The sequence below is a fragment of the Gadus chalcogrammus genome, chromosome 8 (assembly GCF_026213295.1).
Source record: "Gadus chalcogrammus isolate NIFS_2021 chromosome 8, NIFS_Gcha_1.0, whole genome shotgun sequence".
NCBI lineage: Eukaryota > Metazoa > Chordata > Actinopteri > Gadiformes > Gadidae > Gadus > Gadus chalcogrammus.
In genome coordinates, this window is record NC_079419.1 from 1,539,216 (window position 1) to 1,564,571 (window position 25,356).

General features: G+C 47.3%; 3 protein-coding genes across 6 annotated transcripts in view; 1 reads left to right on the forward strand and 2 right to left on the reverse strand.

The window, feature by feature from the left end:
• The window catches only part of LOC130387141 (zinc finger protein GLIS1), a 25,475-nt gene extending 22,513 nt beyond the window's left edge, over nucleotides 1-2,962 (reverse strand). The window contains exon 1 of the mRNA XM_056596135.1: nucleotides 2,468-2,962. Within this exon, the coding sequence (XP_056452110.1) occupies nucleotides 2,468-2,962 (495 nt within the window). The remainder of the gene's footprint in view (nucleotides 1-2,467) is intronic.
• Nucleotides 2,963-11,348: 8,386 nt separating this feature from the next.
• LOC130387742 (heterogeneous nuclear ribonucleoprotein C-like) lies at nucleotides 11,349-19,417 on the forward strand. Of its 3 annotated transcripts, none has more exons than XM_056596989.1 (9): nucleotides 11,349-11,528; nucleotides 13,534-13,661; nucleotides 15,139-15,404; nucleotides 15,865-15,937; nucleotides 16,132-16,179; nucleotides 16,559-16,779; nucleotides 18,056-18,169; nucleotides 18,792-18,958; nucleotides 19,203-19,417. In XM_056596989.1, exons 2-9 carry the CDS (start codon nucleotides 13,657-13,659, stop codon nucleotides 19,302-19,304), a joined length of 996 nt encoding a protein of 331 aa, XP_056452964.1. In that variant the 5' UTR covers nucleotides 11,349-11,528; nucleotides 13,534-13,656; the 3' UTR covers nucleotides 19,305-19,417. The 3 variants fall into 3 exon arrangements, with proteins under 3 accessions (XP_056452964.1, XP_056452965.1, XP_056452963.1); XM_056596990.1 differs by having other exon boundaries at nucleotides 11,350-11,528; nucleotides 15,172-15,404; nucleotides 16,129-16,179; XM_056596988.1 differs by having other exon boundaries at nucleotides 11,353-11,528; nucleotides 16,129-16,179.
• Nucleotides 19,418-20,496: 1,079 nt separating this feature from the next.
• Nucleotides 20,497-24,899, reverse strand: LOC130387741 (mucin-5AC-like). Of its 2 annotated transcripts, none has more exons than XM_056596987.1 (11): nucleotides 24,789-24,899; nucleotides 24,450-24,558; nucleotides 23,272-23,484; nucleotides 22,867-22,974; nucleotides 22,541-22,679; nucleotides 22,349-22,467; nucleotides 21,907-22,116; nucleotides 21,429-21,527; nucleotides 21,103-21,241; nucleotides 20,880-21,029; nucleotides 20,497-20,739 (listed from the first exon to the last, which is right to left on the reverse strand). In XM_056596987.1, exons 2-11 carry the CDS (start codon nucleotides 24,549-24,551, stop codon nucleotides 20,696-20,698), a joined length of 1,323 nt encoding a protein of 440 aa, XP_056452962.1. In that variant the 5' UTR covers nucleotides 24,552-24,558; nucleotides 24,789-24,899; the 3' UTR covers nucleotides 20,497-20,695. The 2 variants fall into 2 exon arrangements, with proteins under 2 accessions (XP_056452962.1, XP_056452961.1); XM_056596986.1 differs by having other exon boundaries at nucleotides 21,907-22,119.
• Nucleotides 24,900-25,356: the final 457 nt, after the last annotated feature.

Below are 25,356 nucleotides of genomic sequence, written 5' to 3' on the forward strand. Positions count from 1 at the left end.
AACCCGCTGTGATGTTTTATGGATGATGGTGAACGGTGATCACAGCAGTACTAACACACACACCTATATGAGCTTCTGCACACCTTCACACACTAGCAGGCACGCACACACACATTCACACACACACACAGTCGCAGGCATACACACACACACATACACTCACACACACACACAGTCGCAGGCATACACACACACATGCATGAATGCACAAACACACCCACACACTAGCAGGCAACGAAACACACATTCACACACACACTAGCAGGCACACACACACACACACACACACACACACACACACACACACACACACACACACACACACACACACACACACACACACACACACACACACACACACACACACACACACACACACACACACAGATAAAACCCTAATGCCTGATGAGGTTTCATGTGTGTGGTAAGGCCTACTGATGGTGTAATATTCTATATACTGGTGTAATCGGATAACCATAAACATTTCAACGAGGACATCATGTCACTTTTCAGCAACTTCCAGGCCGTCACACTTTAGGTTCATCAATCACCTTTATTGGGCAGAGGGTTATTGGAATGGAAGTGGTTGAACCAAAGGACACTACTGCATATGCATTCAATCTCGCCCATTCTAATCCCTTTCCCCTCAATGTTAACGACAGTTTAAAAGAAACAGAGAGAAAAAAGAAATCACACAATGAAACATTATCCATGAGATTATACGTGTCTTCTAAGAAGAAACACATTTCCTGTGTCTTTAGCTGGTTACCAAATTAAGCACAGCTTTATCTCAGCTCTTCAGATATAATCGATTGATGGGCTTTTTTGCCGGGGTACGTCAGCATGGGTTTGAATCCCCACACAGCCTCTCTGTATGTTAAGGATGGGAATAGGACATCACTGAGAATGCTCTGTCTATTTCTCTTCCCCAAAAATACCACATTGTTGACGTCAGTGTTCTGCAAAGACATCAATTTTAATGACATTCCTATTCTTTTCCCTTGACTGCATTCCTCTGACCTCAAGAAGCAAAAATACCCACAGATGCACTGATCTTCAGGCTGGGATTCAACAGAGACACGGATAATGTGTGATATTGTCAGGTGATATTTTTGTACTTGGTTTCCCAGGCGTGTCTTATCATCAGAGTTAATAGGTGTTGAGTCTCCCTCTGAAAGACTGCATGCGTCTGGATATTAATGTTTTAACACATTCAAGCATCTGTGAGCGCCACGATAATAACATAGGCACGCTGGCTGCGAGGGATTCTCTGGTGATGAATGCAGGGAAAATGTCTGGATAGTTTGAGCGTACGGTCTGAAAAATGACAGCTCAGCTCGAGCCCTGACGTTATGAGCCGGTAAATGAGCAGGAATTAATTAGCAAACACTGAGTTCATTCATAAGAATTAATAATGTTTCCATACGACCGCCCCGGCAATAACTTGGTTCTTGCATTTGGGACCCAGCAGCGTAGAGAATTGAAACGACAGCTTCCGCTTTGGGACGGTTGGACGTCATTCCACTGTGATTAATATCTCCTTTCTGTCATCAATGCCTTTCAGGCATTGCATTTCGTCTTATTAATCATGCACAGGCCACACAAACACATTAATATGTTTACAAGCTGGCGGCGTATGAGGTCATTTTGATGCACAAATGTTATTTTAATACGAAACAGGCCCCTGCCATTTCAGCTTGTGGATTAGGGACAGACAGCTAGCATGCGAGGGGTGTGACGGGGAAACTAACGGGTGTGCTGGTCACATCTCATTGACAGCCACATGGAGATGGACTTTACAAGAAATACACAGGTTCCTTATGTGACGGTGGGATTCCGCCCATACCGATTGGCCCGGTTTGCGTGTCGGAGAGTATTTAACTGTTGCCAGAGGTGTGGGTGAAGGAGGCTTGGGGTCATTGTTGAACCTCATAGGACAAGGTTGTCAGTCTGCTCTGTGGGCACTAGGACAGGAGAACACCTTAAGGTGCTTGCACGCCGCCGCGCGGCAACCGCCCTTATCACCGCCTCGCTGCCGGAGGGTTCAGCGCGGCGGTGTGAAGGCCCCGGCGCTTTCAAAAGCGGCTGCTGCTGCTGCCGCCGAAAGTTTAAACACGGGGAAAGATGAGCGGTAGGGCAAAATCTGAGCGCGTTCACTTGGGCGGCAATCGCTTCCTGGTTTACAGCCGCTTTTGTAACCTCCCCTCTGCCGCCCTTCCCTCATTGAAATGAACGGAGGCGGCGAGTTGCCGCGCGGCGGTGTGAAAGCAGCTTTAAGGTCTTTAGGTGCCGGAAGTTAAAAATCATTTGGGAGGCGCACGTTTGGCCCATGCGGAGGACGCAAGGAGCGTCCGCAAGGACGTAAGGGGTCCGTAAACCCCCTTGTGTTGCGTGGATGTTGGACCATAATCAGCCCTTTAGAGGGAGCTAAACCGTAGAAGCACGTCGACAAAGGGAACAGACTTACCATACATTTATTAGGCTTCTCCCCCGAATGCACCCTCATGTGGATGAGCAGCTTGTAGCGGGCGTTGAACGGCTTGTGGCGCCGCACGCAACCCGCCCAGAAGCACGTGAACTCCTCCCCCTTGCGCTGGTCGATGTGCGCCTTCTCGATGTGCCGGACCAGCTCCTCCTGGTGGTCGTAGGCGGCGCTGCACTCCGCCCAGCGGCAGGGCTGGCCCTCCGACTCCTCCGCCGCCGCCGCCGCCCCGTGGCTCCCGGGGGCGTCGCCGGAGCGCCGCGGGGAGCGGCCGCCGTCGGGGTGGTCCCCCGGGTCGAGGCCCGGCTCGGGCGGGGCCCGCTGGCTCTGGTAGAAGGGCCCGCCCCTCTGCTGGCAGGCGGGGGGGAAGCGCTCCGCCTTGCATGGCGCGGGGTGGTCCGCCGGCTCCTGCTTGATGGGGGGGGGGGGGAAGTCGTCCCGGGGGCCCTGGCGCTGGCGGGGGTCCTCGGCGAGGGCCATCCCGCGGCCCGCAGCCGGGAACCCGCGGAGCGGCGACGTCAGGGCCGGGTGGGAGGGGGGCGAGGAGAAACACTGGGCGGGGCCGCCGGGGGAGGGGGAGGAGCCCAGCAGACAGGAAGTGGCCGCGGGGGGCCAGGTGTAGCCCTCGTGCCTCCGGGGGCCGTGTTTGGGCTCCGCCGGCGACCCGGGGCCGGCGTCCGGGTCGGCCCGGGCGGGGGAGGGGTTGGCCTTGTAGGAGGAGCAGAAGAAGGAGGTGAAGTCCGGCCCCAGGGGGTCGAGGGACCGGGAGGGCCGGGGGAGGCAGAGGGCCCCCAGGGACCCCAGGTGGGGGGGCGGCGTGGGGTGGCACGGGCCCCCCGGGGACAGCGGAGGCAGGAAGAAGTCCTCGGGCTCCTCGAACACGCCGCCGCCGAAGCCGGGAAGGGTGAGCTGGGCGTTGGAGGGGCCGAGATCTGGGGGCCACATGCTGGGGGCCCCGGCTTTGTACTCCTGCCAGAAACAGTGCCTCCTCCTCCTCCTCCTTCTCCGGAGATTGGGTAGATATTGAGTTAGATGGAAGAGAGCGCGCGGGGCTGAGACATCGGCGATCGATCAGGCGTCCCGCGGCGTCCGCTGACACACGACGGTGAATGCGAGCGTCCCAATTGGCGGCCGCTGTAAATCCCCATCGGCTCTTTGTAATCTTTTGTCACGTCATGTTCCAAACTGCTGTGTGGTCAGCGGCTGGGGGGGGACACAAAAAAACATGTTGTTGAGGCCCAGATATAATACTCTTGTACACATTGCAACACTTTCCAACAAACCCATTATCTCTTTCCGGCTTCAAAGAACTCACGCAATAAAATCATACGGACATCCACTGGAAAGACTGCAGTGAGCTGATGAAAAGCACCCGGTCGACGAGGGACCCGTGTCACACACTTGTTCGAACTCTCCCCCTTTTTCCAGAGCCCCGTGGAAACACTCCGTCTGAACGGCTCAAAGCGGAGCGGACCTTGTGGAGCGCGCAGCCCGGTGCGGGAGTCGCCGAGGAACGAAACCTTAACCCAAACAAACAGGACAGCTGCCCTGTCAACGGAGCCTCAATCAAACAGGTTCTGCGACCGACACCCCCGGCCGGTGTATATTTAGCTTCGTGTGCGCCGTTACGGCCAGTGGCTTCCTCCGCTCTGGCGGGATTCAACGGGGGGGCTCCATACAGCCATCCACTTGTGCGGCAGACGGCCAAATTGAAAAATATCAAAAACAAAATTCATCCCCCCTCAACGTTTCACAAATGACACTGCTTGTGAGGAGTCAGTTTAGAGACCCACAGAACAGGACTCTCTGTGCCGACTGCAACCTGCAGTGTAGCGTCTGGAAAATATTGTGCTTTAAACATGTGCAGCCTTCCCCCCCTCGCCACCACCAACACACACACCCTCACTTATACAGTAGCCCCTCTGTGCCAAGGTCATTGTACGTCCACTGGGGGAAAGAAGGGATTTTCAAGGCTCAAGGCTCAAGGCATCTCCTGGCTTCCTTCTCCTTTTAGGACTCGTGTTTTTCCCTCCGTCAGCCTTTTCGACAACAACAAACACCAACGCTGCTGCGACCCAGGGCGTAGATTACGTAGAGCCCCGGGTTTACACAGGCCTGAAAAAAGGAGACTCAAACTGTACGTTTATGTTTCCTGGTATAACCTGGTTTACGGCTTTACGACTTTTCCCGTAAATCGCTGTCAGGGTTCTCCTTTCCCCCCGCCACCACCACCGCCAGCCCCACCACCCCCACCACCACCCCCACCACCAACACCACCACCAGAACCGGATAGCACAGGGGGCCCGTCATGGGAGGGAGGGGGTTCGGATCCTAAATAGAGAGGCTGCTGCCCTGCGTCCCTAATGCGTCGAGGAGATTCATGGTTCTGGTGAGGTCAGTTTTGCAAGCCGGGCTTGAAAAAGCGTTTGATGGTAACTCACAGGGACCTGTCTATAGGACGCACATCGGTTTGGTAAATGATAACAGTAATTACTTTAGTCAAACTGGGTATAGTACACACACACACACACACAAGAGAGAGAGAGGGGAGAGAGAGAGAGAGAGAGAGAGAGAGAGAGAGAGAGAGAGAGAGAGAGAGAGAGAGAGAGAGAGAGAGAGAGAGAGAGAGAGAGAGAGAGGAGAGAGAGAGACAGAGACAGAGACAGAGACAGAGACAGAGACAGAGAAGAGAGAGAGAGAGAGAGAGAGAGAGAGACCAACCCACAAAGAACAGACAAAAAAAGTGTCCCCACAAATCTTCAACTCAGGCAAGGAGAGGCTGTGTAAAGTGGCAGTGTTGTGTGGCAGTCCTATAACGACATGCTAACTTGGGTCAGCCATACACAGCTCTGGCATTTGAGGACAACTTGTTTGTATCAACAATACGCACTTTGGTTGGGGAGGGAATCACAACCTGTGTTGGGCCTTTGGGGGGAAACTGAGACATTGGAAAATAACCAAGTGAAAAGCAGTACACGCAAGTATTAATCGAGACGGATTTACTACTAAAAACTGCATGATGAGGACAGCGATACTGATTCAGTGCTACAGCCTGGAATAACAGAAGCCTTCAGGGGAAAAGGATTTGAGAGAAATCCAACAATGTGTTATCACGATGGTCGATTGAAGATCAATGGGTCTATAACCTAACAGACCAGTCAGGACGGTATGTAAAACCCAGAACGCAACGCCGCAACTGAGAGTTCAACTGAGAGTCGTTCAGCGGAACTCAATCCCACCAATATGTTGTTATCTGAACACTCCCAAGACGGTTCATTGGAAAAGACAATGGCCGCCCGAGAGAGTAAGCAAAACTGAGACTGAATCTTAGATATATTTTCGTGAATGCTTCATTGTGGAGCTTAAGTGGTATGTGTATCTATCGCTCACTGAGTTTTTCTCTCACACACTCACATAACCACCGGTGAAAGCATCCATTCCCAAAACCCAGACGGACAATGTCTTCTGTCGGCTGTCAGGCTAGAAACCCCCCCCCCAAGGGGAAGGCTCTTCCGTCATTCTCCCGATCAAACCGCCCCTCTCCTATAAGACACACTCTGCACCGCATGGCCGACGCAAGCGTTTACAAGCAGGTGCAGACGGGAGAATCGTAGGCCGTACGCAGATGGCAGGAAATTCCAGGCAAATGACAGCGGTGGCCGGGTCCCCGAAACCACCAGACACCACAGCCCTACAGCCCTGAGAACCCTACACCGGCCGGGCCTGAAGCCTGGCCCCTCAGTGAAGGCCTGGCCAGAGGCAGGCTCTGGAAATAGAATCAGACGGCAGACAATGTCTGTACGACCCCCCCGCCCCCGCCCCGGTACTGCTGCCCAAACCCGGGATGGATGGATGGATGGATGGATGGATGGATGGATGGATGGATGGATGGATGGATGGATGGATGGATGGATGGATGGATGGATGGATGGACGGGTGGATGGATGGATGGATGGATGGATGGATAGACGGGTGCGTTGGACTGAACGTGCTATCCAGGAAAAAAACGTTAGAGAGTGTGATGGGCTTCTCATGTCAAATTGGGCGATCCATAGGATGTGTGTGTGTGTGTGTGTGTGTGTGTGTGTGTGTGTGTGTGTGTGTGTGTGTGTGTGTGTGTGTGTGTGTGCGTGTAATAGAACGAGAGAGAGAGGGAGACAGAGCGAGAGCGAGCGAGAGCGAGAGCGAGAGAGAGAGAGAGAGAGAGAGAGAGAGAGAGAGAGAGCCAGAGCCAGAGCCAGAGCCAGAGCGAGCGAGCGAGAGAGAGAGAGAGAGAGAGCCAGAGAGAGAGAGAGAGAGAGCCAGAGAGAGAGAGAGAGAGAATGTGTTGGTATCAATCACCAGTTCTAGGAGAACCCTGTCAGTAAGAGGGAAAAAATGTGCGATGTACGATGGTCAGAGCGTTGGCCTGCCTTCACTTCTCGGAATGATGTCATCGTGGGAATACTGCATTCCGCACGGAATGAGAAAACAATAGCCTAATGCGGAGCACCTTTAGATGATATGAGCTGTTAAGGAGAGAGACGGTTCTCAGGGATCCTTTAATGATATGTACGGTTAACGAGAGAGAGACAGTTCTCAGGGATCCTTTAATGATATGTACGGTTAAAGAGAGAGACAGTTCTCAGAGATCCTTTAATGTAACATACTGTTAATGATAGAGAAAGACAGTTATCAGGGATAGAGAGAGAGGGAGAGACAGGGAGACAGAGAGAGAGAGAGAGAGAGAGAGAGAGAGGGAGAGATAGGGAGACAGAGAGAGAGAGAGAGAGAGAGGGAGAGACAGGGAGACAGGGAGAGAGAGAGAGAGAGAGAGAGAGAGAGAGAGAGAGAGAGAGAGAGAGAGAGGGGGAAATAGAGAGAGGGGGAAATAGAGAGACAGTTCTCAGCGATTCTTTAGTGTTACATAAGGTTAAATAGATAGAGATACAGTTATCATGAATCCTTTAATGCTATGTACGGTTAAAGGGAGAGAGAGATACAGTTATCATGAATCCTTTAATGCTACGTACGGTTAAAGGGAGAGAGAGATACAGTTATCATGAATCCCTTAATGCTACATACGGTTAAAGGGAGAGAGAGATAAAGTTATCCTGAATCCTTTGATGCTACGTACGGTTAAAGGGAGAGAGAGATACAGTTATCATGAATCCTTTAATGCTACATACGGTTAAAGGGAGAGAGAGATAAAGCTATCATGAATCCTTTGATGCTACGTACGGTTAAAGCGATTGAGACAGTCCTCAGGAATCTTCAATCCCATTTGAGTTACTCTCAAAGACGAGGGCAATCGTAGGTCTAACACTTACTTCATCATGCAGTACAACATTATGCGTTTTCACGTATTTGACCCCACACTGGAAATGTCTTCTTTGACCATCACAAAGCGCCCCCCCCCCCCCTCAGGTTTCTATCCCCATGCATCTGAATCAGAACCCCAAAAGACTGCAGAGTCATTGGATTTCCTGTAACAATGGCCAACTTTAAGATGCAGATGTAGTTCTTCTGCATGAAGATTGCTCTCTCTCTCGCTCTCTCTCTCTCTCTCTCTCTCTCTCTCTCTCTCTCTCTCTCTCTCTCTCTCTCTCTCTCTCTCTCTCTCTCTCTCTCTCTCTCTCTCTCTCTCTCTCTCTCTCTCTCTCTCTCTCTCTCTCTCTCTCTCTCTCTCTCTCTCTCTCTCTCGCCTCCGGTTGTCAAAAGCTGAAACATAATGAATGTTGGTTGCCAGACCGTCAGAGACTCAATGACCTTCGGTAGCTGTTCAAGAAATCCCCCCCTAACAAAAGGGCCAAGGCTGGACACATGCATAACTACTACCATGGGAGAGGTTTGTTTCACAAACGCGTGCGCCATGAGGTGAGACCCTTCTATGTGGTTTAATGGCTGTTAGGAGTTAGTTAGTATACTGTTTTGGTGACATCACTGTCAAAATAGTGATTAAAGCAAAAAAATATTACTGGTACAATTTAGTTCAAATAAGAAATGTCCATAGCGTTCAAAGAGCCCAAACTACATTTATCAATCTATACTTATATAATATAATACTTATCACACGCTCACAGACACACACGCACTTGCACTCACCTCCTTGTAAACTGTTGACAATAGCCCCGATGAGTGAGGCTGACTGAATTTAAGTGTTCTGAGGGTTTGAAAATATTTCTGCGATTGAAAAGGCTTAAAAAAACACACACATTGGCACGCACAATGAACACAACCTCTATCTGGCAGCTTATGAATAAGTCATAATATTCAGTTGTGTCACTTTTGGATGTTGCAAAATAGTAACGGTGGCCAATGAAAATATTTTTCTGAAATATTCAAGTATGTTCTCTTCCTAGGTAACTATAAATCATTTCAAAATGAAATGTAGGCTACATGGGGAAAAAGTCAAAAATATTGTTTAAGCTCAACGATGAGATTTAAGAAAAATAGGCTCCTCTTCTGGTGCTGCCATTAGAACGGGATGGGATGTGGAGGTGGTGCCTACCTAGTGAGGCTGACTGGACTAAATACTAAGCTGTTATTTCCGTGACAAAAGCTTAGAAGCATCTATGTCAACAAAGAATCAAGGCAAATGGGAATGCACTTTCTCTTTCATGCATCCACACAAACACACACGCACACACACGGACACACGCACACGGACACATACACACACGGACACACGCACACACACGGAAACACGCACACGCACACACACACACACACACACACACACACAGACACACACACACACACACACACACACACACACACACACACACACACACACACACACACACACAAACAGTATCTTTCTGTCTGTGTCTCTCTCTCTCTCTCTCTCTCTCTCTCTCTCTCTCTTGCACTGTCTCCTTCACACACACGCACACGCGCACACACAAACACACACGCACATCCCCCAGATACAAATTTGAGTAACGAGAACATTACGGTAGTCTCAAACCAGATCCATCCTAGGGGAATTTCCCAGCATAGGTTCCATGTCAGTGATAGGACGAGAGTAATGATTCAAACAAGCCTCGCATCTGCAGGACGCTCAGTAAGTCCATATTTCCACCCCCTGCGTCGCGCTTTCATTCCAACTCCATTACATAAATCAGAGAGAGAGGAGAAACGCAGTGGAAAGGATGACCCCGTAGGGGATGGGTCGGGACGACGGGGGGTGCATCATCTCCGCGACTTTACTTGTTGGAGGTGTTCACTATAGTGTATTGATTACCCTTCTGTACAACTCGTTGCACAATCAAAACATGTTGTTGTGTAACTTGTTACACAACAAAATTTAAAGTGCAGAAAATGACAGAACGGAACGATGTAAAATCTACGTTTTTTCGGTTTCGGAAAAAGTTTTTTTTCTGTTATGGAAAATGTCACGAAAAATGTTTATTGACATTTCGCCTTGACACGCAATAGCGCGAGAAAAGCGTCACTGCGCACGCACAACGAACAATTAATCAACTAATTAAGAAAACAGCAATAAAACAATAACATGCTGTTAGCAGAAGCATGGGCACTCTAATTCAAGACTCTTTATGTGTCCATCCGATATGTTCATCACATAGACGTTATTTTGATAGTCGATAGTCTAATCCACATTCAGGTACTTCTCAATGGGCAGCCTAATTAGGAATATGATACCTAATTAATGAGGTGTCGTAGTAGCCAATGATTCGACTTGTCCCCTAATGCCCTTCTACCCGTCATTCGAACGATTGACACAACAAAATCATCATCTTAACCGAAAAACAAAACGTAAATAAGTAGGTTTGCGCACAGGCTACTTACAGATGTTGGGACAGGTATGATTCGCGCCGCGAAAAGCGAGTTTCATTGCACTGGGTTCATGGCTGGCACTGCGTAATGCGCTGCTGTACTCAAAGCCCACTCTCTCACGGTCCGCTAGGCTACTTTATGCCTCACGTGATCTCTTGTACTGTAGGTTTACACGCTACAGTTTGAGATGGATACCGAGGAGGTCTACCAGCCCCCCCCCCCCCCCCGCCGCCCCACTGATAGGACGTGCAGGCTACACGTACGGACCACACAACACCTTGTTTCAAATGGCAAATTGTTGGAAATACGAAATGGAAATAATATAGTCCGCTGCAGCGATTGTAATTAAATTATTAAATTACAATGAAGCCAACAATGACATTACAATGGACGTAATAGCTTTCGCTTACCACTAATGTGGACATAATAGCACTACTTACCATGATAAATTACAACGTGCGGTTGTTAGTTAGTTGATTGATTGTCAGAAATAATAAAGATAAAACAATAAAGCAAAAACAATCCCAAAGATAAAACTTTATCTTTGGGATTGTCTTCCATTTGGGTCCAGACAAATGGCTTTGCATCCGTGCATTTAGTGTAGGTTTGATACATTTTTAAACCAGTACCTTACTGCCCTCTGCTGGTTTGGTGGAGTAAGGTCAACAGGCGGTGCTCTACTGCCTACACGGGGACGGGGCTGCTGTCTGTGCAGGACGATCTGTACGTCGTTGTATCAGTACACTCTGCAAAAATAATTAACAATATCTTATTATACGAGTATGAATGGGAAATGATAATCGATAACCCTTTCAAGTTAACATGCCTATTATCTCATATAACGAAAAAGCGAAACAAAATAACACAATAACCAAAATAACACAATAACAAAAAATAGTTTAGTAGTTTATACTTTATAGTAAATTCAAACCCACAAAGGGATTAGTGGTAATAATGTGCTAAATGTGCTGTTCACACTAATCTGGAATGCTGTGCATGTTTTAGATACGGAGTAAAAAACGACTGATCGATCCCATGTGGATGTGATGCATTGGTGGATGGGAAACCCCGCTTATCTGGACCGCTTGGGGGGAGATAACGAGCACGCCGTGTAAACTGCGCCATTGCCAGATGCCTTAGCTCCGTGGCTAGAAGAAAGCTAGCTCCCACTCAGTACGAGGGTCGCGCTGTTCTTGTTACAAAAGAACGACCTAGCACAATTTAAACGATTTTACCGAAAGCAGGCATTTTACTCTTAAAGCTCTTGGTGAGTATTTTGATTGCAGACGTTTTTCATTTTTCCTCACTTTACTTTGTTTTTGGATTTTGTTTTTTTTCAACGATGCTTTTTGTCTTACAAATGGAAATAACGCAATGTGCGGGCTGGTTAGCGAGCTCGCAGCTAGCGGTTAATGGCTATATGCACCGACATCCTCATCCTGCGCAAAATATGAACATTGGTTTTGATCATTTTAAAATTTGGACACTGCTCAGTTGCCATTTTCTTTACTTTTGCAAGCATTCAAGTTTATATTTTATGACAGCTTTTGAGAAGATTTTGGAGCCCATTGTTTTTGGTGCATTTTGGAGCCCCGCCGCCCGCTACCGTAGAGGCTTGGTTGTTTCTTTTTAAACGGATACTACTCGCCCCCCCGTTGTTAATCGTAGGATCAGCGCATGCATGCTTTGTCAGTATTGTGGAGACATGTTTTTCCAATGAAATAAATCGACGTTTATTAGTTTGTCGCTAAATGGTCGGTGGCCTGGCCAAGCTCCCCGGGGCAGATCCGGGGCCTTCGGACTGGGTTTGTCTGGAGATGTAGCTCTTGTGCGGATAATCTTATGGCGCAAATAAGATATTTTTCGATGGCACCTTTTTTGAGCACTGTCATTTCATTAGGTGAGCTCTTTTTGTGTGAAGATCATTTCAGATATTAATTGCTATGCTGTTGATGATGCTAGACTAAGGGAATTGCGCCGGGATTGGCCCCCGTATTGTTGCATATTCCCCCAAAAATATGAATTAAAGGTGTACGATTCTGAAAAAGTATCATGCGTTTTATCTTTGCTGTTGTGCCAAAACTTTGAATATTGAAAATTAGCAAGTATTGGTGGCGTTGACCTTTTTATATAATTGAATATGCAAGTAAAGCAGACGCTTAAAATGTAGATTGAGCAAGAATTTAGAATCAATAAATGGATGGGGGTTCATTGTCTCAATTTGGAATTACCTGTTCATATTGATAAATCACATGCAAATATAACTCCACCCACTCTACCATGCTGCATACATCTTCACAGCGATTGTACACTAGTTTCAATGGGATCCTTTTAGATTAATACATTGTAAAACAATTCTAATTATTATAAAGTTTAAAAAGAGTGACAACCGCTAATTTAGCCTCAGGAGAAAAGTCCGCAGCTTTCTTACTGATTTTACCCAATTAAGGTCTAATATGGCTGAATCTCTTTGAAAAACCTTATCAAACGTGGATGAATCCGGATGCTAAAGTATTATTCAGAACATTTGTGCAACCCTTCCATCATTGTTGGGAGTGCATTGTTTTACTATGGTAGCTTTCATTCTAAATATTTGATATATTCTAATATATTGTGTTACACGTCATGATTAACACCTTTCACCTGCCGTCATGGTTTTGATAATGTTAATGTCTGGTTTTCTGAATATCTTAATGAATAGTGACGTTTAATCATGGAACCATGGATTGGTCTATCACCATTGTACCAGACATGCGTCAAACTAAGGCAAATACATTTATTTAATGTTAAAGCATTGGTAGTACATGGCCAAACAAAGCTTTTTTTAAATGTTGGAAATTAATGGAATCATGCTAAACTTCCAAACACTTGTTTATGCAACTACAAAATTAGGGACCATTTGGATTAGTAAAAAACGACTAATAAGCTTTTTGCTTCAGAAATGTGTGTGTGTGTGTGTGTATAGATGCAGATCCTTACATAAGACATGCGAACTCGGTCATTATTGCATATTCCAAGCAACTCGATGGATGTTTACTGTATTCATTTCTAAAGATGGGAAAATGTGTCAATCAAGATATAAGTGACCTAAATGCAGGCTGTAAACGTTAGCGAATTATGGGATGCAGCTACATCTCAGCAGTATGGGGGACTTCTGCTATACCCCATCGCTGAGACCTGTAGGTGCATATCCCTGTGTCTCAGGTAAGCCTGGGTGGACCCTGTTGACCCTGTAAACGCCTGACTGGAGCCGTGTCTTCTTGTTGCCTCAGTGTGAAGGACGGGCGAAGCTCAACTCTTGAGAGGGCGAGGCCGGTTATTGCAGAGGGCCCCAGCACTGTGACCCCCTCACAGACGGACAGACGGACAAGACGGCGGACCACCCAACGGAAACTATGGAGTGAGTGATGTGATCATGTCACAGCGCTGCTGTCTGTTCAATGGCTGGCCAACTGTTGAATGTTTTCTGGCTTTTGTTTGACTAGTTAGTATTTTATATTATTGGACAGAACCCGTTTGTCTCCTAGGAGAATTAGTAAGCAACAGAAGCCATATGGAGGCTGTATTGTAGCAGTTTAACCAACCAGCACACACTTTATGGCCATGGGTTCTGTTCAGCACCAGGGCAGTGGTCCTGGTGGAGTATTTCACGATACTGGAGTCCAGGTAGCCCCTTCCTCCATGACACCTTTGGCCTCAGTGGTCATGTATAATCACCAACGCATCACATGAAAGCATAAATGGGACAATCCCCTTTTTACATTCTACAATCATTAATGTTCAACTATGGGGCTTAGACGTTTTTTTTTGGGCATCGCCAGTCTACATCCGCTGGGCTCAGCAGCGATGCAAACCTGCTAGCACACTTTAATTCTGTTGTAAACATGCTTGTGGCTGTTTCAAACAGGAGTCATTATGCCCTTATCCATATTGATGATGCGTCTCTCGCTTCCCTCTGTTGTGTCTCTCTCTTCCCCCTGTTGTCTCTCTCTTCCCCCTGTTGTCTCTCTCTTCCCCCTGTTGTCTCTCTCTTCCCCCTGTTGTCTCTCTCTTCCCCCTGTTGTCTCTCTCTTCCCCCTGTTGTGTCTTGTACCTGTGTGCGTCTCTTCCTGTACCTGTGTGCGTCTCTTCCTGTACCTGTGTGCGTCTCTTCCTGTACCTGTGTGCGTCTCTTCCTGTACCTGTGTGCGTCTCTTCCTGTACCTGTGTGCGTCTCTTCCTGTACCTGTGTGCGTCTCTTCCTGTACCTGTGTGCGTCTCTTCCTGTACCTGTGTGCGTCTCTTCCTGTACCTGTGTGCGTCTCTTCCTGTACCTCTGTGCGTCTCTTCCTGTACCTGTGTGCGTCTCTTCCTGTACGTGTGCGTCTCTTCCTGTACCTGTGTGTCTCTCTTCCTGTACCTCTGTGTGCCTCTTCCTGTACCTGTGTGCGTCTCTTCCTGTACCTCTGTGCGTCTCTTCCTGTACCTCTGTGCGTCTCTTCCTGTACCTCTGTGCGTCTCTTCCTGTACCTGTGTGCGTCTCTTCCTGTACCTCTGTGCGTCTCTTCCTGTACCTCTGTGCGTCTCTTCCTGTACCTGTGTGCGTCTCTTCCTGTACCTGTGTGCGTCTCTTCCTGTACCTCTGTGCGTCTCTTCCTGTACCTCTGTGCGTCTCTTCCTGTACCTCTGTGCGTCTCTTCCTGTACCTGTGTGCGTCTCTTCCTGTACCTGTGTGTCTCTCTTCCTGTACCTCTGTGCGTCTCTTCCTGTACCTCTGTGCGTCTCTTCCTGTACCTCTGTGCGTCTCTTCCTGTACCTCTGTGCGTCTCTTCCTGTACCTCTGTGCGGCTCTTCCTGTACCTCTGTGCGTCTCTTCCTGTACCTCTGTGCGGCTCTAGCCGCTCGCCCACCACCTCGGCGCTGATGGCCAGCAACGTCACCAACAAGAACGACCCGCGCTCCATCAACTCCCGCGTCTTCATCGGCAACCTGAACACGCTGCTGGTCACCAAGGCCGACGTGGAGGCCATCTTCGCCAAGTACGGCAAGATCGTGGGCTGCTCGGTGCACAAGGGCTTCGCCTTCGTCCAGTACGCCAACGAGAGGAACGCCCGCAACGCCGTGGGCAGCGAGGACGGACGCATGATCGTGGGACAGGTCCTGGGTGAGTCTACGCCACGCAGTGCATTTACATTCAGGGCGTTTATCAGAGGCTTTGGTCAGAAGCCACTTACAATAAATAAATTTGTCATAAGAAAGTGAAACGATATATCGTTAACCCATTCCTTGTATACAACAGAGATAGCTAGGTTAAGATGCTACACAACTAAGTACTTTAACTAAATACGACATTCAATAAGTGCATGCATTAAGTGCCAGGACGTACAACATACATAAGTACGAGGGGGAGGCTATGCAGAGTCTAGGGGAACTCTGAGTGGTGAGTTTTGAGCACACTTTGTTGTCTTCCGATTAGCTGATGCAAAGATTGTTTTGTTTGTGGCGTTCCTAATGACCTGCCTTACTAAGTTTGCACACTATCGATTTTTTTTGTTGTTTGTTTTCAAGAAGGAGGTTCTCTAGTGGCACATGGGGTGACTGTTTCTTTTGTTTGGGGCTTTTAGACATCAACCTGGCCGGAGAGCCGAAGCCCCACCGGTCAAAGACCACCAAGCGCTCAGCGGGAGACATGTACAGGTCAGTCCCGCCATGACGCCGGTGGAATACGTTTCAGATGCCTTTGGACACCGCCTGCACTTTGAACTCTAACAGAACCATGGCAGCTGGTCATGCATTGCAGAAGAAAAAAGCCCAAAGAAAATGCTGTGAGGAATGTTTAATGTATCACAACAACAACAACAAACCGTGTTCCCTTTCCTCCCGTGCAGCAGCTCCTCGTTTGACCTCGACTACGACTTCCAGAGGGACTACTACGACAGGTGGGCTCCAGCGCCACGCGGCTTCCCCCGGGCTCGGGCACGGACCTCCTTCGTAAAAGGAAGTGCCCCCTCTAGTTTAGAGACGACTGTACTACCGCCTCTGCATTGAGGCGTTCGTTGTTCTTTAAACTCTCATACTGGTCAACTGACTGGCAAAAGCTTAGTTAAGTTAAGCAGAATAATCACTGAAGAATACTTTTGAATTGCTATTTTGTGTCCTTGCTACCGTGCCATAAGGGACGTTTACCTCAAACTATAAACTATTTTGCAGAAATGGGGCCACGCCCAATGCTGTCCTTTAATGGATGACTTTTCTAAACTGTTTTGTGTGTGTGTGTGTGTGTGTGTGTGTGTGTGTGTGTGGATCCCCCTCCCCCAGGGTGTACTCGTACCCGTCCCGTGTGCCCCCGCCGCCCCCGCCCCCCCTCTCACGGGCCGTCATCCCGTCCAAGCGGCCCCGGGTCAGCGTCAGCAGCGGGGGGGGGGGCAGCCGGCGCACCAAGACCGGCTTCTCCTCGTCCAAGAGCGGCCAGAGGCCGTCGTCCACGCGGGCCAGCCAGGGCCCGAGCCCCGTGGCCCCCCCGCCGCCCAGCAGCCTCGGTACGCCCCTCTGGCCCAGGGCACATTCAGAAGCATTTATGGAAACGTGGCAGATCTAGGCCCCGTCCACACGGAGCCGAAGCGATCCGGTCTCGTTTTATGCGGTTCAGGCCTAAAAAAAATAAATAAGTTTGGTTCCTGTTGGTTGTTAGTTCAGGTCATGGGTAGGTAGGGAATTTATTTTATTTTTTTTATTTTTTTTCCAGCCGCAGCGAATGATAGGTAGGTTGTTTTCATTTAAAAACTAGATTTAAAAAAAAAAAAATTTTTAAAGCTCATTAAATAATTTGGGTCGCACATAAATTGACATGGTTGGTTGGAAACCGGAACCGAACCAAAAAAATTTTAGGCCTCAGGAATATCTCCGTAAAGACAGTGTCACTGCGAAACCGCATCGAGCTGTAGGAACGCTGTAGTAAATGTTCAAGGCGCTGGTTCTCCACAGAAAAAAGTGAATCAAGCCTGTATACAAACATTCAGTCACGAGGAGATTCAACCTTTTTAAATTGAGCAGAAATACTTTTTAACGTACAGTTAGTAATTAAATTTATCAAGGGGCTGTATTTAAAGCCACAAAAAGAATACAAAAATAAAATTCAACGCAACTCTGACGTCACCCAGCTGGTGGGGCTAATGACTAATGACGTCGTCGTCGTTAGCGTTTCAGGCGTCCACACACCGCATGGGTCTGGATAGATTTGAAACCACCCTGGGACATGGTTTCAGAAATGTGCGGTTTCGGGCACCGGCTCCGTCTGGACGGTCGGCCGAAACGCACAAGACTTGTGCCAGACGGGGCCAGAAGGCTAGTTTCCATCTGCAGTCCTTGGCCAGATCTAACGATAGGCTCCCTCAAACGCAAATACAATATTATTCAGTAGTTTAAACCATAAAATACATAAAGCATGCAGGACAAACAAGAGCCAGCATCTGACCCATACCAATAAAATGGTGGACTTGAAGCCTAACCCAGGCATGGATTAGGTTTCAACTGTTTAACTCATGGGGAGTTCCAGAAGTGTGGGGCTATTCCTTCGGTCTTGAACGTGGAGACAAACCCCATGTTGATGGAGGATAGGTTCTGTCCGTAGATCTGATGTTTTATTGATTAAAAAGTTATTGATTCGTATTCCAAGAAAAATCCCCTTTTGTCATCATCTTGCGTCGTTACTACTAAGACTTGTCGTGGGGATGTAAATGTTTTACCAATATTTTTAATGTTATGATTGTTTTACCGTATCATCCTAATAGCAGGCTTCTTCTCTTCCCCTCCCAGTGAAAATGGACGAGCTGCAGACGATCAAGCGGGAGTTGAGCCAAATCAAACACAAGGTGGACTACCTGTTGGAGAGCTTGGAGCGCATGGAGAAGGACCACTGCAAGAAGTCGGGTAAGCCTGTTCATGCGGGGCTCTGCTGCCCCCTGCTGGCCGGAGGGGGGATCGGATGCTTGCGTGTCACTCAGTTTACGTCGTGGCGATGCCTTGATGTTGAATCAAAAAGATCAATTTAATCTAGTCCATCAAACACCTTTTCATCACCATGGCACCTTTTGCTATGTTGACTCATTGATTGACTGACTGATAGACTTGGCAGAATTCCCAAGCCATTGTTCATTCAATGTTGTTGTGATACAGCGTTCCAACTTGGTACAGATGTTTCCTGGTAGTCCTCTTAAATCGTTCACACCATCGGTACATCAGCCAGGTTCTTCCTCTAAACTTGAAGGCCTGGAAAAACAAGCTTGAACATAACACTGAAGAACTAGGGTCACATACAGTAGCCCGGTCAAGCCTCGAGGAAATGTAACGATTAATTGAGTTATTCAATGAAACCACTATAGTTGATGTCCCCCTTACCGGATCTGGGGCCTTCATTGAACACTATTGTCGGCCTCCTTCTCTCTACTTTGATATGTTTCGTTTGAGAAATGCCTTTTTTCTTTTATGAAATGGATGTTCATGGTTCCATCTCTCCCGGTCACCCCGGGGTCGTATGTTCTCGTTTGCGCAGACTCCAAGAGCGCCATGGCGGAGCCCGGGGAGGTGGCCTCGCCCCCCCACCCCAGCGCCAAGAAGCAGGAGAGCCTCAAGCGGGACCGCGAGTGCCAGGACACGAACGACTCGGACGACGACGACGAAGACGAGGCCGATCTGCTGGAGGAGGAGGAGGAAGAGGAGGTGAGGTCGACTGAATGATGATGAGAGAGCAGAGTGCAAGCACAGGTTCAACTGTCTTCGAGGAATCAAATCTGATGAACAACGTCGTCGTTCTCCCTCGAATTACACTTTTTATTACGTTTACTAGAACCGTAGTTGTACCCAAAAGGCCCTTCTGTGTGTCTGTCTCACACACGACGGACGTGCAGGCGTGCGTCGTCCTGGCCGCACCCTGGACAACCTTTAAACGAGCTCTCTCCTCCAGGTGAAGAGCCAAGGGCGTGATGAGGAAGAGGACGAGGAGGAGGAAGAGGAAGGGGAGCACGTGGACGATGACGACAGCGCCAACGGCGAAGACGACTCCTAAGACGTGACGGCGGCGTGGCACACGAGCGGAAAGAAACTTGGGACAGTTTTAATTACGGCTACAAAAATGCATAGAATAATGCATGGTGTACCCCCCCCCCCCCCCCCCCCCCCCTCCACATACATACACACACCCACCTCCCTCCACGTTCACACTGCAATGTTGTGTCGATATCCCAGACACGCCTTGGGTTTGATTCGTTGCTACTTTTACTGATTTTTGATTGACCGTTGTCCAGTGTCTACCTAATAATAGGAGTAAGCTAGCCATAGGTTTCTTAGGTGTGTGTGTGTGTGTGTTTGTACTGTGGCATTTTGTTGTCTCCCTCTCAGTGCAAACAGGACGGCCCCATCCTCATGGCAACCCAGTTCACCGGTTTGTATTTCAGTGCATGAATGCAACTCGGCTTGAGGAAATGGAGCATTTTGAACATGTTTTTGTTATTTTCTTTGTTTGGATCCTAAGTAAACTTGTCTTTGTGTGTTCTGTGTATTCATGTCACTGTTTTTTATACTACTCAGTCTTAGTTGAACTCTAATAGAATAAATATTAAAATTTGAGTTTTCTTTCGTTGATGACTATTTTTGGTATGGAAATGAATCCTGAGGTGTGCATTTAAGAAAACACTTAGTTTATCTTTTGGTTGAAATAAACTGCGATGACTTTCATAAGTAGTAAACGTGATCCAATATATTTTGGTTTGTCAGAAATGTTCCGGGACCGGTGTTAAATCTAAGTTTGGCTCAGACGTAGTCACTATTCTCTTCGCACATTTGGCCCAAATGTCTAAACTAAAATATTTGAAATCCCGGAGCACCGTTTTTCAAAAACAAATTATAAATTACTTATAACTTGATGTTTTCAAGTGGGATCTTTCACTCATTCTATTAACTGTTGGTCTTTAGCTTTAGTTTACATTGGGAACAAGAGGAGACACATTATAGCTAATAGCTTGCCATTTCAAATGAACTCCGAAATCCAGCGAGACGGGTAAATGTTTATTTCATAGTGTAACTTCAACAGTTTAGTCAGCATTGAGGTCCTGCTGAAAGAGCATCATTGTTATGCAATTGTTTTCATTGTCACAGTCATGGAATGGAGAGCACTTGTTATGCGAGTGAGGGATGAGCCAGAGGTGACCCGTGAAGCACAAGACCCGGCTCCCGGTTCTCATGGGGTTAAATATAGTTACCCCCGTAGGAGGAAAAAACGGAAAAATTAACGACAGCACAAAAAAAATCAAAAACCAACCACCGTTGCTTGTCGGCTGTTAATTTGCTTAAAACATTACTGCTGCGATCTGAATCCTGTCCGATGAAAGCAGACGATGTGTGTGACTGAGAGCCAAGCACGACTTCATGGTGTTCCCCTCGTCGTCACTTGCTCAGAAGTCACATTCTCAGCATCGCCAGGACGCTCCATAAGAGCAGAGAAGCTGTTGGTGGGAGGGGGGGAGACGCATTGATACTCTTATTCAGCCAATCTTACTCTTTATTCAGCCATTTTCATACTAATCTCAGGAAATGCATGTTACACTTCCCTGACTGCCCATCTTTCGTTCTCTTTGTGTCTCACCTGATGGTATGAAGGAGGGGGGACCAGAGCTGGTGGTTGGAGCCGCTGTAGTGGTTGGAGCCGCTGTAGTCGAAACGGTGCTTGCTGGATCGGCCAGGTTGAGAGGATCTGTCGTCCTCGAGGGACTAAAGAGTTCTTCTACCAGCCCAGCTGCAAAAAAAAGCATGTTAATGTCCCTGTAAAAACACTAGGAGACTGTGTGGTCAGTTGCAAGCCTACTTACAGGGTCCTATCGCTCCTCTTGCGAGTTGGACAACAAAGGTGTCGTCAGCTGATCTCGCCTGGGGGGCGTTGACTCTCGGGACGGTGAACTGACACTGGATCAAATCGCCCCTAATGTTGCCCAGGATTTGCTTCGTTATCTGTGTATGGGAGTCAAGTCACTATCATTAAACAATTGCCCTCCGTTTAAGTGCGCCGAGCATCAGATGCTATTCATCCACTCGACACAGGGGAAAAGTATCCAGTGATAAAACAACATACAAAGCTTTAGTGAGCGCAGTAGAAGAAAGCAAAAAGATAGTGAACATGTGAACGGCCAGGTCTCACCGTCTCTGATGGTACGAGCATGCTGCCGTTCAGAACTCTGGTGAAGAACCGGAATACTGTTGCATTCACCCGGCCACAGATAAAGACCAAGGTGGTTCCCTAAAGTGTGAGAAGGGGGGACATTATAACCATGATTTAACTTTTTGAAGCAGAAGTTACTAAAGCATTGGAGCGTCACTGACTGTTGGTAGGTTTCAAAGCAATTATTTCACAGTGGAGACAAAGGCCGTCTTTCAGCGTTGCTTGCCAAGCGATACTGAAAGCCGGCCTTTGTCTTGTCTTACACATTTTTTTTGTCTGCTTTTGGCATCCGTTTCATTTCCTTGTAGCCTACTCGTTCCTTTGTGTGTCTGTGCGCACGCACGTGTGTGTTTGTGTGCGTTTATGTTCGTGCGACAACCACAACAATTGTTTGACTTGTATAACTGGAAATGTCACCCCTATGAAAAAAGAAGAAGCTGTTATATGAATGCCCTACCGTATTTGGTCTGAGTGCAATCGCTATGTACTCGTTTGCCATTGCTGTGCCCTGCATCGTGATGTCCAGGACGCTACCGTTGGGAGCTGTCGTGGACGTCACCTCTAGGGAGGCAAAGAGACAGCTGCCTTCCATCGATGAGCTGCAGTTCATCACTTGATCCACGCAGACCTTAGTCACACCACAACCGGCCCGCGTGATGTTGACCTGCTGCTGGGAACATTGTTCAGGTTGTAAATAATATTTCCTACACGGAACTTCACGGGCCGAGTATTGGAGACAACGAGTTGCATTCATTAGTGTGGTTTGTTTGTTTTTTCAACGGGTAGATGTTGTAGAATTGAGTCCACTCTCTGGTGCCCTGCTACCAGTGTTGGGAAGGTTACTTTTAAAATGTAGCCTACCCAGTTACAGAATACAGAATACATGCCCAAATACGCACTGTGGTGGTTGGAGCCGCTGTGGTGGTTGGAGCCGCTGTGGTCGAAACGGTGCTTGGTGGATCGGCCAGGTTGAGAGGCCCTGTCGACCTCGAGGGACTAAAGGTTCCTGTTGGCCCAGCTGCAAAAAAAAGCATGTTAATGTCCCTGTAAAAACACTAGGAGACTGTGTGGTCAGTTGCAAGCCTACTTACAGGGTCCTAGCGCTCCTCTTGCGAGTTGGACAACAAAGGTGTCGTCAGCTGATCTCGCCTGGGAGGCGTTGACGTCCGGGACGGTGAACTGACACTGGATCAAATCGCCCGTAATGTTGCCCAGGATTTGCTTCGTTATCTGTGTATGGGAGTCAAGTCACTATCATTAAACAATTGCCCTCCGTTTAAGTGCGCTGAGCATCAGATGCTTTTCATCCACTTGACACCGGGGAAAAGTATCCAGTGATAAAACAACATACACAGCTTTAGTGAGCGCAGTAAAAGAAAGCAAAAAGATAGTGAACATGTGAACGGCCAGGTCTCACCGTCTCTGATGGTACGAACATGTCGAGCATGCTGCCGGTCAGATTTCTGGTGAAGAACCGGAATACTGTTGCATTCACCCGGCCACAGAAAAAGACCGAGGTGATTCCCTAAAGTGTGAGAAGGGGGGACATTATAACCATAATTGAACTTTTTGAAGCAGAAGTTACGAAAGCATTGGAGCGTCACTGACTGTTGGTAGGTTTCAAAGCAATTATTTCACAGCGGAGACAAAGGCCGGCATTCAGCGTTGCTTGCCAACCGATACTGATTGTGTGTCTGTGCGCGCGCATTTGTGTGTTTGTGTGCGTTTATGTGCGTGCGACAACAACAACAATTGTTTGACTTGTATAACTGGAAATGTCACCCCTACGAAAAAAAAAGAAGCTGTTATATGAATGCCCTACCGTATTTGGTTTGAGTGCAATCGCTATGTACTCGTTTGCCATTGCTGTGCCCTGCATCGTGATGTCCAGGACGCTACCGTTGGGAGCTGTCGTGGACGTCACCTCTAGGGAGGCAAAGAGACAGCTGCCTTCCATCGATGAGCTGCAGTTCATCACTTGATCCACGCAGACCCTAGACACACCACAACCGGCCCGCGTGATGTTGACCTGCAGCTGGAAACATTGTTCAGGTTGTAAATAATATTTCCTCCACGGAACTTCACGGGCCGAGTATTGGAGACAACGAGTTGCATTCATTAGTGTGGTTTGTTTGTTTCTTCAACGGGTAGATGTTGTAGAATTGAGTCCACTCTCTGGTGCCCTGCTACCAGTGTTGGGAAGGTTACTTTTAAAATGTAGCCTATCCAGTTACAGAATACATGCCCAAACATGTAACGTATTCCGTTTCATCACTCAATCTGAGTCTTGTATTCTGAATACTTGGATTACTTCCACATTGAATTGCATTTTGTAAGTGTAGGAATGCGGCATCAAATCCTGCTCACTGAACCGGCCTATTCTGGTGTGTTCTTCTGTTCAAACTGGCTGAATGTGTTAGGCCCAAGTTTCCATGAGAGTGAACTATTTTATATAATTTGCTGTAGTGGAACAAAGTCTATAAGGGTATGTTCATGTGAAAGATATTTGCTGTTACATCTAAAAAAAAAAAAATCAATCAGCTAAATGCATAGGTGTTGCCTATAAAATGGGAGGGAGGGAGAGAGAGAGAGAGAGAGAGAGAGAGAGAGAGAGAGAGAGAGAGAGAGAGAGAGAGAGAGAGAGAGAGAGAGAGAGAGAGAGAGAGAGAGAGAGAGAGAGAGAGAGAGAGAGAGAGAGAGAGAGAGAGAGAGAGAGAGAGAGAGAGAGAGAGAGAGAGAGAGAAATTTGACCGATATTCGTTAATCAAAAACTGGAAAATGACATTAAGCCTGCTCTCATGATGAATTAATACATTTCTAAGTGAAAAGGTAGCATTTCAAACCAAGACATTTTGGCCAAGGAAGACGGAACATGTAAGTAGTTCATATTATATCTAGTCGTATTATTTCAACGTCGGTGATCTGGTGTCACTGTGGTCTCTATACAGTTTACTGTATAGAGTACTGTACATAACTACCCGCGTCCACCCTTCACCTTACCTCAGAACGGTTGGCAAACGACAGGTGTGCAGTCCCATGGATGCCAGTTGCCAGGCAAACAATTACCATGGAAACCAGCAAGAACAGATTATTCAGAGCCATCTTAGTCCTGTTTAGACGAACAGGACAGAAAAAAATGAAAAGCCATGATAACGTTTCCTTCTGTCAACAAGCAACATGTTTCAATATGCAGTATGTGCTTATATGCCTCACACATACAATCTTATAATATCTAATAATAAAAGTATAATAGTAATATCTTAATAGGTAGAGTCAAGGTAAAATCAAAGATACATATCTAGAAAGAGTTGAGGTTAGTAGAGCTTTTCATGGACTAACCTGGAGTTGGTCGCTAAGGTTTTCCTTTGGAGAGCTAGTGTTTGGGAGGATAGTGCCTTCTGATTGTGTCTGTGTCAAGGTAGCAAGCTATATACACACTTAGAGTTTCACAGCTCAACAATGATTCTGGCCTGATGCACCTCCCACTCCAGTGTTACTCATCTGTTAAGGATGCCAACAGACTGGAACCTTGAGACGTGTGTGATTGTGCCATTTCACAATCATTTATGCCATCATTTAAATCTTCTTTATTTTTGTTAAATTGTGTTGTATGTATACGCTCTTTATTAGCATGTACTATAATCAACCATACATGTATTGTTGCGACTATTATTGTTATTTCAGGAGTATGAATGAAGGGGATAAAATATAAAAAGACAAACTCCCAAAGATCCTTACTGTTTGTTAGACCTAAAATTTACAATTGATTTGATGTAAAGTCATCATCTGGTCGTATGCTTTTATGAGTTTGTATTGTAAAATAATAACAAAAAAATGAATCTTCCAAAATGAATAACAATGAAGTGATGTATGAGGTAGATTAGCGATACATACCTCAGAACTGGTA